Consider the following 12,454-nt stretch of genomic DNA (forward strand, 5'->3'; position numbering starts at 1 on the left):
TTCCAGTTACCTCTGCATGATCCTGCTGGTGTTGACTGAATTGCTGCCTCAGCAGTGAGGCAAGCAGCAAGAAATACATCACTGGGCACACATTTCAGGATAACCTTGACATCATTGACAGCGATAGCTACAGCCCTCGCTGAAACAGAAACCTGTAAGATAGCATTTGTTCCTTCTTGCTGCCTTTGCTATTCCTTTTGGGAAGATGATCATATGCCATGCTCATGTATTTGCAAGCTCATGACATAATGTTAAGGGATTGTAATAAACAATACCATTTCGGGGAATTGACTGGGGAGGCTGAAACATTTTAGCTGTCACTGGAGTAGTTTTGCTTTAAGGATTAAATGTGTTGTCTCAAATCCAGATTTGTAATGAGAACCCTCCTGTCTTTCTGCCTGTTCCCCCTGCATCAAGAGAATTTGGGCAAGTGACCAATGGAGTGAAAATGAGACAGGGGAGCCACACAGAACCGAGTAATTGATACAGGATATGAAGCTAGGAATGAGTGGATTTGACCAAGTGCACACCAGTAAACTGAGTGGCTCATTTGCCTGCCAGCAGGATGGATTTATAGGCTGTGTGTCACTAAGAAGCCAGTCATGCCCCCTACTCCTACCACCCAAAAAACCCCCTCACGCCTCTTGAGTCCCTCCCCTAAAATGTTGCTTAATCTGAAAGGCAGGTCACAAGTGAAAGCATCAAATTACATAAACATGCTTTGGACTAAACAGGGGAAAGTACAAAGACCTCCAGCAAACGAATTTCTTTTTTTTTTTTTTTTTCTTTTTTAAAGAAACTGAAGGGTTCAGTTACTTCTCACATACCTTTGCTGTTTTCTCCCAGCAGCCACAAGTCTAGGCTAGAAATGTCCTCTTTGTAACATATATTACATCCTGTCATTCTCTTACCAGCAGCAGCAGGTAAGTACTTTCAGGTAGCAGGTTTTGCTTTTCACCTTCTATTTACCTGTGCTTTGGCTGCAATTTTGGTGTAAGAACTGTTCCCCTTTTCCCACTGGAAATAGCCGGTGTACGGTCTTGGGACCGTACAAATACTACAAGCATACTGCAGTTCCTCTACTCATCAGTGACAAGAGCCCAGCCCCAGATTAGGCAGTGGATATACTTACCACAAGAACAGTCTATTGTAGCACTTGCTGCCTCCAACTGTTCAGTAGCAGAAAATAAAGACATTTTAGATCTCTGCATATTCTCCCTTAACCTCATCATTATAGAAATTCTAATCTCCAGAACATAAGATATACTGCAGTTAAAGAGTTTTGATTCTGCCCTTATATTAAAGTGGTCAGTAAAGGTGCATTATTTTCTCAGTCCCTAAGAAGCATAAACAATTATCTCTCTACATGGGGAGCAGTGGGAAGGAAGAAATGAAAACATAGCTACAGTGTTCATAGAGAGATCAAAGTTGGTTAGGACTCAGAAATAAGGCAGAAAGCGTCCAGCCAGTCACTGCTCAAGCAGTGCAAGAAGAAAAGGGAAGTGGAAATAGAACAGACAATGCACAGCTACCCAACTGAAAAGCAATGGCATCATTCCTCTCCTTGTCACATATTCTGCTGTGGCAAAAACTCACTGTAAAAAGGTAAAGCAGCCCAACATTTTAGTTTTGGCACATCAACTACAAGAATGCGATAGTACGCACCATGAAAGGCTATGCACTGGATGTGTCATACAAAATGAATAGTAGACTTTAAGCGCTGTACACCCAAGCTCACTGTTGGGAAATCTGCTGCGTCGCCAGCATACCAGATCAATATTTCAGAGGTCATTATCTCATCCCTTCTTCAGCTGCTGACTTTGGATTTCTGCCAGAAAAAGGCAGCCACCAGGAAGATGATACACCAGTACATTAGGCAACGCTTTTGGGAATTTGAGCAGGCTTTTCTTTTCACTGAGATCAGTCTGCTCTCTGGGTCCAAATGGCACAAGAGCTCTGTCAATATATAAATGGCCAAACAGGTTCTGTAACCCTCCCACGACAGAAGTTCTACCAAACTGCATTTGTCAAACAGACACTGTGGAGAGCTGACCTTTATGTGAGTACTTCTTACACTGTGGGAAGGAGGAGACAACAGTCACCTCACTGATCCAGAATCAGGAAGTGTGATTTCACATGCAAAGTGAAGCAGAAGAACTGAAGACAGAGTTAATCAAAAAGTAAACCAATAACTACCTAGTACCACCTCCCCTCTGGAAGGATGTCCCATGAACTTTTACATGAACAAACCATGATTAAAGGTCTGCTCTAGCTGTGAGTTGCTAAGCCAGAACATTTCAATGGGATCAACGGATTTTAAAGTTTAAAAGTACCTTTGTTTTATGTGGCTTGGCATCCTAGATCTCCTGTTTTGCCATAAGCTGCTATAATATTACAGCAGTGTTCAGTTTTTTCCAGTGATGATCATCTGAGTGATAATCACTGGCAGCTTTCCTGTGCATAGAAAGAGTGATATCCTACCTCCCCTTCTGGAAAGACTTTTTGAACATTTAGTAATAAAACCATGTCTGGGCATATTAACTATTTTCTCCTTTGACATCTTTAATGTTATTTTGTCTCATAACCTGTTCAGAAAGATAATTACCTTTACAGACAGACACAAAAGTGGATGTCTCTAGGAGGTTTCTCTTAAGACCAGAAGGAGAAAAGGGTGGCTTGAACTGCCCGATTCCTGATATCATTATCCTGCTACCAGGAAGATTTTGGTGAGAGGAAATATTCTGTGCCTACCTTACAAGCCAAAGATACTTCATTATTCAAAGCTTCCTCTCAGGAAAACAATTTGGGAGATAACTTAGAAGCATCTTTGTTTAACCCAGTTAATTAACAGGCATTTGCATTGTCTCACTAGTCTTACTGTGTAAATCCTGCATAGACTCCCCAAAGGAGGGAACACAGAGACTTCAAGGTAAAACATGGAAAAGTATTTTATACTCATACTAACTCTATTTGTATTATCTAACTTTAGAGTAGCTAAAGTCACAGCACTTGAGTTTTAGCTCTGGGGCAAGGCTCCTCATTGCATTCCCATACGTTCAGAGGAGCTAGGGAGGGGATGGATCTCACAATCCCAGTGGATTTGCCCTGTCTGAAGCTTTTACATTGTGGCTTTTACCCTGACTGATTCTGAAAGAAAATTGCTTATCTGGTAGAGAAATTCAGTCCAGAGAGGATGACAACTGGAATCAGCTTGACACAAAGTCACCTCCAGGCAGCACAGATGCAAATAGCTCCGGCTGCATCACGCAGCAGACTTGTGCTCAAGTATAGGCATGGCTAATGAAAGCAGACTAAAATTTGGTATGCCAGCTCTAAAGAGGCCCTTAATAAGAGTAAAATGCATGCAGCCATCATAGAGTCTGTATACAGAGTACATTCACCCAGGTTAACCATCCCACTCCAGCTCCAGTCAATGACACTGTAACCTCAATAGCATTTCACCCATTTTGCTCAAAATGTAATCCATAAGCTTGAGCCCTGTCCTGCTAAAAATGCCTTCAGTTTAGACCAGAGCCTCATATTTCCAATGATTTTCTGTGGATACAAAGCCCAGACTAGAGTTCTAGTCAAGAATATTTCCTAATTATATGGCTTTTAAAACCTCTCAAGGAACTCCTCAACTCTTCTACCATTACTCAGTTAAATCTCCAAGTGGCTCAAATTCCCTTCCTGAAGACCTGATGTCTCTTTCCTCTCTGCTCATCGCTATCTCTCTACTGACAACTACTTTCTCTTTGTATACATATTAAAAGAGAAAATTAAGAACCTAAAGGTCTTCAAGCTTTTCTCATGTACGGGCACTTTTCTTCCTTTGAGACTTGTTATTTATACAGCCCATACTATAACTTGTGATGACAGTGCTTGGGGATGGGGAAGAAAGTGTAAAGCTGGAAATACATTTGGATGTTCTCATTGCAAACCTGACCTAAACCAACCCCAGAAACCATGGAGAAAACAAGGGGAGCTGAGCTTGTCCCTTCGTCACCCCCTCTGATTTAGCAATAGCACTGTTTACCAGCCTGGAGTCTCTGAGCTATTTAAAGGATCTATGGAGATCCCTAAAAAACCCAAACACATTAGGAGGTAGGCTTAACTTACTGTACAGTCCTTCATATCTAACCCCCTAAAAGCTCACAAACTGAAGGCTGCTTTTCTGTCCAAAGGACTCCTGCATACATAACCACTGCCAAACAAAGTCCTAGAGCCTTATTTATAAGCTGTGGCTGAATTCACTTGATTTCTAACTTCATTTTTAATTCCCTAACTTCATACAAGTCATATTACTAATACACTAACAACTGTACCTCCAAGTGCTTCTGCCTCCTGCTCAGAGCAAAGCACTGCACATTGTTCATTTTATTAGAATGACAGGTAATTTTAAAATATATTTAAATACATTTACCATCCACTTCCTTTGCTGTAGGGTTTATAATAGAAAAGATGATGTGCCCTTTTTAGTGGGTTTTCGGATTTTTTAAATAAATTCTGTCTACAGGAAAACACTGATCTTTGATTCCTGACCCCGAACTTCATGACTAACACTTAGCTAATCAATTAATGAGAAAAAATAACTTCTGGAAAGTATGAGCTAATGTCTGATAAAATTAAACTAAGCAGTGAATACATTAATTTATTTATGCTCTCCTTAAACATATTGAAGAAAAACAGGTTATCCAGATAAATGTATTGCAGCAATTAACAGGCAGGCCTTTAATTGTTGTAATACTAATTTGTAGTTAGTTAAGTTAGTTAAGAGGCAAAGCTGAGTTCCAGTATACCTTGTGTACTTTCACATGTAGTACTATCTGTCACTTTGTCAACAGGTAGAATACAACCTCCTTTAATTACTTAGATTTTTGATCACTTCATCACTTCACCTGTCTTTTCAATCACTTTGAATCACCACTTCTTTTATGGCCAGGACTAGGCAATATTCAAGGCAGTTGACTTCATTGTTATTTCTGACACATAACCCATTTAACTTGGATTCTTAACTTAATTATACTTTCTCTCAAAGTTAAGGTATCTGGCTGTATATAAAAAAATGGATTTAGAAGCATCAGAACTGTTTTCAGGGTGTCAAAATTAAAGAGCAAGTTGTTTCTTTAGAGAAAATATTACTTGTGAAAGGAGTGTATCAACCACTTACAGATTTAATATTAGTATAAACATCAAGAGAAGAAGCAGTGTCTCTCCAGCCCCACTTTCCTGCATTCTGACACCTGTTTTCTCTGCGTCTTTACCATTTCATATCTCTGGCAATACAACATAACAATTAACAAAACCTCAACACAAGGCACTTTTAAACAATGTCGCTCTATTAGTTAATAGAAAGTTAGTTCTACAGAGTAAGGGTACTAATCCCAAGATTTAGGTTAATGATTACTTTAAAAAGGCCATTTAATAGAAATTTCTTACACACTTTTTTGCATTATTGATAACAAGAGGACATCAAAGGGCACAGTTTGGTACTGTGGTAAAAATTACTGCTTTAAAAGCTGGCTGGCTGTTGGGTCTGAGAAGGTAAAATTAATCTGGGGAATCATTATTCAGTAAGGGCATAACAGTAGTCAAAGGACATGTCCTTTTCTCCTGATGTTTAATCATCAGTTTAAAAGAAAACACTAAGTCACTGTTGGTAAAGTTTGCAGTTGACATAAGTAAAGTAGTAAACAATAATGAGGATGGACAACTGATCTACAGAAGTCCCTTGCTATTTTGGGCAACATATTTCATCACAGCAGAACACAAGGCCAGCCACTAAAGACCCAAACCTACCACTGAGGACACACATGTAAATAAGGTTCATAGGAACCAGCTTCAAAACTTGAGGGGCAACAGCAGCTCAAATGAGGCTTCAGGAATCAGACAGGATATTCAACAGAATAGGCTCTTCCACAGGTGACACTTCAACAAAAGAAACTACTCTGTGTGAGCAAGGGGCCTGAAATTGCAGGGAAGGATATCTCCAATACATCCAGTGGCAATATTTCCTGTTCTGCTGTTTAAAAGCTGCTGGCAAACTGAAAATGGATGAGTAAATAGTTCTGAAAATAACTCATGGTTTTGGAAAGTTTGCTTTAAATTCAGATTTTTTCTGTGCAAATATATGTATATTTTAAAGCTACATAAGTCTTATTTCATTAGATACAATTTTAGGCTAAATGGACTGTGCTTATGGTCATATTGCTCATTTCCTCAGATCGGTTGCTCAGTCAGGCTGTACTTGATGCACAGCACTTAGAGACATGTCCCAGATAAAAGTTTGTACTGCTAGCCCCAGAATGAACTAAACTCCAGGACAAGATTAAGACACACATCACCCTTACCAAAAATCACTGGTAAAGCCAAGCTGTTGAAACATCCTAATAATTCTTTGTTGTGCCGTTAGAGAACCAGGACTGTAGTGTCCTCAAGTCCATTTGCCTCACTTCAAACTACAACTCATTGACCTTGTTACCAAGTTCAACATACCTCAACTCTGATCTGCTTATTATAGGGCTCAGACATGCACCCAAAATCATCAGCTGGTCAGCTGAGCCCCAGTTGTTGTCTGTGCATCCACTTGCAGCCACAAGTAACAGGTGCACCTATTCCAGCTTTTTAGCTTCATCAGGATAACATTTTTTTAAGCAAATTTCTCAGTTATTCCTGATTTACATAGCATGGAACAGTTCTGGGTTGTAACTGGAGTTACAAAGGAGATCTAGTTATGTCGGAAGGAGTCTCCAGTTGGCAGAAGAAGACTTGATCTAGTTAAAATTGAAAGCACTACAGTGTACACAGCATGAGGGCTGGGCCCTCCCATTTGCTTTCTCTAAAAATACCCCTTTTCCCCACACTCACATGAGCACAGCCACTGCGTATCCATCCATTTATTCTTTTTTAACTGGTTGAGAAACTGACTGGAACTGCCATATGCTGTGGGCATCCATGGCTACTCCAGCCCCAGCAACATCCCACAGCCACCACCAAAGTTCCTGTCCCACACTTTCCCCACATACCTGTGTCTCTGGGAGGTGATCTCTGACCAGGCCAGCACAGCAGCCAGACCTTGCTCACTCACAGTTTCCACCTGAAGTCTTCAAAGACTCTCCTGAGCAGCCTCAGGACAGCCTCCAGTCCTTGCGGCCTCTGAACTGGTGCCAGGGGGTCCTGGATCCCCTGGGCTGCTCAGATAACAGTGCTAAGTTCTAAGGCTAAGCTCTACACATGGAACAGTTTTCTCCTAAGTTTAATATTTCTGTGGATATGAGGAATTGCTCAGCACTTGACATTTTAATCAGCAAAAGGCACTTCTGATAGTGGGAAATTCTGGATACAGGGAAAATCTGGGAATAAAAAGAAGTTACACACTTCAGGTACATGGAATAAAAAAGAGTCCTGACTGAGAGGGAGCAGGAAAGCAATAGAGGCAGCACGAGCTGAAAATGGGGCAGAGCTCTTCAAGATGCCCAGTAGCAGCTGGTATCTTGACACGTTCAGCACTAACAACACCAGCCCAGTTTTGCTGTATTGTAGGCATTGGAAAACAAAGAAAATCTTTTCCAAACTCTTTTTTTCTTGTGGTGAGATCACAAGATCAAAAACAATATGCGAAAACGCACTTTTTCTTCCCAAGGAAAACTTCAGCTCCAAGTGCATAGGAGAAACAAGTACCTGAGAAAGCCAGGCCTGCACTATGAGGCAAGAGCAAACTCTGGTTTTGTAAGAATCTCTCTTGCTTTACAACCAAATATGCCTTCCTTTAAATTCCCAAGAACTGGATAAAGGTTTCTTACTGTCCCCTGGGTGACCAAGTCACATTTCTGCTAACAAAAGCAGCTTTTGTTTCCCAGTGGGCTCCTCAAAGGCTTTCTGCCAAAACTTTAAGAAAAAGCTGTCCACCAAACACATGTTTTACCAGGGGGATCTTTCTTTCCACAAATTTCTTGGAATTTTATTGTTTTTGTTCTGGGTGGGTCTTTTTTCTTTATTATTTATTTATATTATTTTTCCCAGAAATCTGAAAATTTTGGTTTACATGAGTAAATTATTTATTCATTTTTGGGGGTTTCCAGTGAGAACAAATAAACAAAGCCAGAAAAAATAACAGCTTGCCTGGTAAAGCAGTCTACATATTGTTGAGCAAGTGGGTGTTATGTTGAGGCTGAAAAAACACAAATGATGATGGGATATTCTATCCTAGAAGCAACCTGCTATACTTTATGACACAATCTGTCCTTGCTTATTTTCTTCTGGGTGCTCTCTCTTCTCTTCTATTACCTCAACAGAAACACTAAAAATAAGGGGAGAAAAAAGTTAATACTTAGGTGATTTTACATAGACATTGTTCAAATTTGGGAGGGCGTTTTTGCATGAAGTTTCAAATATCTCAGAATTGTGATCTCTCAACAATTCAAAAGGCAGAAAAATGGACTGAGAGAACCTTTAAAGAACTTGGAAAGGAAAACCAATCCCCTTGTCTGGTTTTTTTCCTTTTTTTTTTTTTTTTTTCTTTTTAATGCTATCAAAGAGTCCCTCAAACCCTAAATCAAGAAAGATCAGTTTTCTTCTCATAATATAGGTATCACATTATGCTATTTCAGAGTTCACAGTTTCCATAACGGATGTTTATAGATTTTCTGAAAAAGGATCACTCAAAATTCTTCATGGCAACTACATTAAATATTTACATTCAGGCCAAGTATGTCTTGTAAAATTTTAATAGCATACCCACCTATTTAAAAAAAGACATTAGCTAAACCTCAACCCAAATGCTAGCTCTTATACGAAGCAAAATCCTCTAAACACTGTCTAAAGTGACATTTCTTCCCAAGGCACAAGGATGTTTATGTTCTTGTCCAAGGGGAGATAAACAGAGCAGCATACCACTCCATATTTGTAAATGTTAACTCTGCAAGGTAGAAACTGGCTTCTGTATGCACCAGACTTCTGTTCCCTCACTGCTCCAAGAGCCATAATGTGACATATGGGAATGTGTAAATTGAAACAGTAAAGATAGATATGATGGCCCTGCCACAGAAAAATGTGCACTCTTACCGTTGTACCACACATCATCCTGACTCTAAGGAACTTCCTTTCTGAAATGCACCTTACATACCAGCCCAGTGGCTTAATAGAAAACCTGGGACAATTCCATGAGTCTGCGGGGCACTTCCACCCTCAGATCCAGAGTGCATCAGAAGTAGCTTCCCTGGAGCCAGTAGGGACTGACAATGCTACTGTGAGTGTGGTAGAAATGCTACTTCTCTAAAAATGTTCAAGAAAACACTATGAGAATTAACAAGGGTAACGCACTGAATCAACAACTGGACATGGTATAAGGCCAAAGTACTCACACCAACAGGTAGAAGATTGAGATCCAAGAACTCGAGGCCAGCCCTTTTATATGTATATGCCATTCTAAAGTAGACTCGTGCAAGAATTCTGGTTAATATAACACACTCTTTGCCAAATATGTACTTCAAAAATAGCCGTCAACTGTAGGCATACCTTGTGTTAGAGATGTCTGGTTTTTGTTATGCAAAGACTGTGATAAGTTATAACATGCTGCCAGTGGAAAAAGGAGTAAAACTGCAAAAAATGAGCTGCACATTCTTGAATGAGAACTTAACAGGGAAGTTTAAACCATAACAGGCATGCTTTAATAAATATGGGCACTTACTCACATGACTAAGCACGAATTTAGGATCTCCAGGGTGATGATGTCTATAGTTTGGAGACTAAAACTACAGTTGGGCATCTAAGGAAAAAGTGACCAGCATGTAGATATTGATACTCTCCCCAGAGAGGCCTGAATTTACACACTCTTCTTTTACAGTCTCAGTGCAGAATCCAGCTCTTAGTAGTCTTCATTTTCAGAGAAACTAATGAGGGTTTTTTTGCAGTTCGGCTAAACTGTGATCAATTGATTGTTGTCTGTCCCAAACTTCCATGTCTCTCAGTTTAAAAAGAATTAATGCAGCCTGTTTGACACCTAGCTCGTAAGTTCAGTAAAGCAGAAGGTTTTGTATTATTATTGACCAGAATAGTATTTCTCTCAATTGAGACAAGTTATTAATTTGTGTTACTGTGAATCTGTTTATGATCAATATTATTGATCCTTCCGCACAGAAAAAAAAGTATGCTGAGGACACGGTTGCTGCTGGTTTCAAATGAACACTAATTGTGCAATTTGGAATTTGTTTTTGATTCGTTGTAGGTTCGCAGCAAAAGCAAAGCAGCCAAGGCTGGACTGTGCGAGGGGGATGAGGTGGTGTCTATCAACGGCAAGCCTTGTGGAGACCTAAGCTATGCTGAAGTGATTGTTCTGATGGAAAGCCTGACTGACGTCCTGCAGATGCTTATCAAGAGGTACAGGAATGCTCAGGATGCTTTGGTGTAATTCAGTGAATCACCCGGAAAATGCTGGCTTTGAACACACTCGTTTTGCAGACTTATATTGAGAGGTTCTGATAGTCCTGTTGTTAATGTCTGTAACTCTGCTTGGATGGAAAAGGAAGACAGAGAATTTGAGCTGAAGGAATTAATGTATATAATTTGAACAGCAGCGGTCAGGCACAGAATTAATAGTACAGTCTGCAAATGTAAGTATTAATATTTGCAAGGTGTCCCCTACCATATATGCATACTGCAGAGCCTTGAACTCAGTTATTCTCTGCACCCCTTTGAAGAAGTGAAGTGTTGTTATTCCCCACAGATAGGGAAGTGAGGCTTACAAAAAACAAAGGCTGTATAGATGGAGAAACTGTGTTATCCAGATATGCCTTGATGATGACATGGCAAATGGTCTTCTTGGGTGGCAAAATGTGTTAGTGGCCAGGAGGAGGAGAGGGTCTGGAAGTCATGAATTCTATTTCTGTAGCTGTTATCACCTCACTAGATGAGGTGGGGGAAGTCACAGCTCTCTGGGTCTCAGTTTCTGCCTTTGTAAAATAGTGAGAGGGAATTTCAGTTTTCTTTGAAAATGCCTTGAGTTTCTTAGAGCAGAGAAGCTTCATGGAAATTTGCAAGCAGCCCAGCATTACTGCTCACTGAACATGAGTCTATTCCAATGCCTGCTCAGTAACTGGCATCAGTGTAATAAATGCAACCTGAGTTCAGAGCCGCCTCCAGTAAAGCACATTCTCCCCAGACTGGGAATTCAGACAGGATGAACTCTGAATTTCCTTCAGTGGGACTAGGAAGAGGAAGAAAAGTCTTGAACCTCCCACACTCCTTGTAAGGACTTAAGGCTCCCCCCAGAGCTATTGCAGCTCCCTCTCGCAGGCAGGACCAGGAAAGGATCAGGATTCATCGTGACATCCACCAGAGCAGTGCCCCTGGAAAGGCTAAAACAGGCACTTGTCTCTGGCTACCAGGGATGTCTACACAGCATGTGAAATTCCTCATGGTTCCTGCAACCTGCGCAAAGGAGCTTTTCTCAAGTGCCTAGCAGTGCAAAGTGACAGTCTGCCTTCAAGACTAGATGCTCTCAAGGAGTGCTCATTTTATTCATAACAGACATTTTGCATGGCCTGTCTGTACGTGTTGTCTGGGGCTCAGTAATGGGTCAGTGTGACAGCATCAGGGGGCCAGTGGTAGCTGAGGATTAGAGCTTACCTTCCCCAGAGCGCACAGCTCCTGCTCCTGGTTCAGCAGGGGACCAGCTGAGTGTTCCTCATGTGATAGCTGCATTCTTCTGGTTTTAATTCATAATGTGGCTATTGGAACTGCACTTGTAAGAATGATATTTGTGGCTGAGCAGCTGTCTTCTCTTCAGCCATAGAAATAGCCCCACATACTTTGACTCCTGCCTGTTGCTGCTCCATAACTGATATTTCAGTTGTCTGAAGGCCACAGGATGCTGCAGCTGAAAGGGACTCTCCATTGCTTGAATGCATGGTGAACAGCAAGGCATGTCCTGAAAATCAGTGTTTATACCACATAATTCAGTGTTTAATGGAATGAAACCATGTCAGAAATTTTAGGAAAATTGCAGTTGTTTAACACACTGAAAGTGACTAAAATGTTCTAAAGAAATTCACTGTGAGAATCTTTAAATTTCTTCTCATCAACTCATCTCTCCCAAACCCCAGCCCCTGCTGTCTGTATCTTCCCAGGTATGTGAGAATGGACTGAAACACTTCTCTTCCCCTCCCACCTCGTTTGTGGGTACTATTCTCCTCACAACTACCCCCAGAAGGATTTTTCAGGAAGTGTTTTAGCGTCCTTTGAGAGCAATGAGTAGCAAATCTTTCCTCTCCTGAGTAGCCACGTGTTAGCAGCCACCTCAAGAAAATGCTGGAAAGCAGGAGGAAAGAATAATTTAAGTATTCCACTGGTGATCTTTACATCTAAGTATCTTTTGTTAGCAGAGAAGAATATTTTCCGCTGGAAAGCTCCTAGCTGTCCCTGAACTTTTTCCATGAAGGATGTGATTTTCACAGGC

The 12,454-nt window shown here is 40.7% G+C and overlaps 1 protein-coding gene across 2 annotated transcripts in view; it reads left to right on the forward strand.

Moving 5' to 3' along the window:
• Positions 1-12,454, forward strand: part of SYNPO2 (synaptopodin 2) — a 78,727-nt gene that overhangs the window by 41,434 nt on the left and 24,839 nt on the right. For both annotated transcript variants that reach the window (XM_066184867.1, XM_066184868.1), the window contains exon 2: positions 10,226-10,377. In XM_066184867.1, the coding sequence (XP_066040964.1) occupies positions 10,226-10,377 (152 nt within the window). The remainder of the gene's footprint in view (positions 1-10,225; positions 10,378-12,454) is intronic.

The sequence above is a fragment of the Chamaea fasciata genome, unplaced genomic scaffold (assembly GCF_029207755.1).
Source record: "Chamaea fasciata isolate MVZ Bird 193981 ecotype frontalis unplaced genomic scaffold, bChaFas1.0.hap1 SCAF_6, whole genome shotgun sequence".
NCBI lineage: Eukaryota > Metazoa > Chordata > Aves > Passeriformes > Sylviidae > Chamaea > Chamaea fasciata.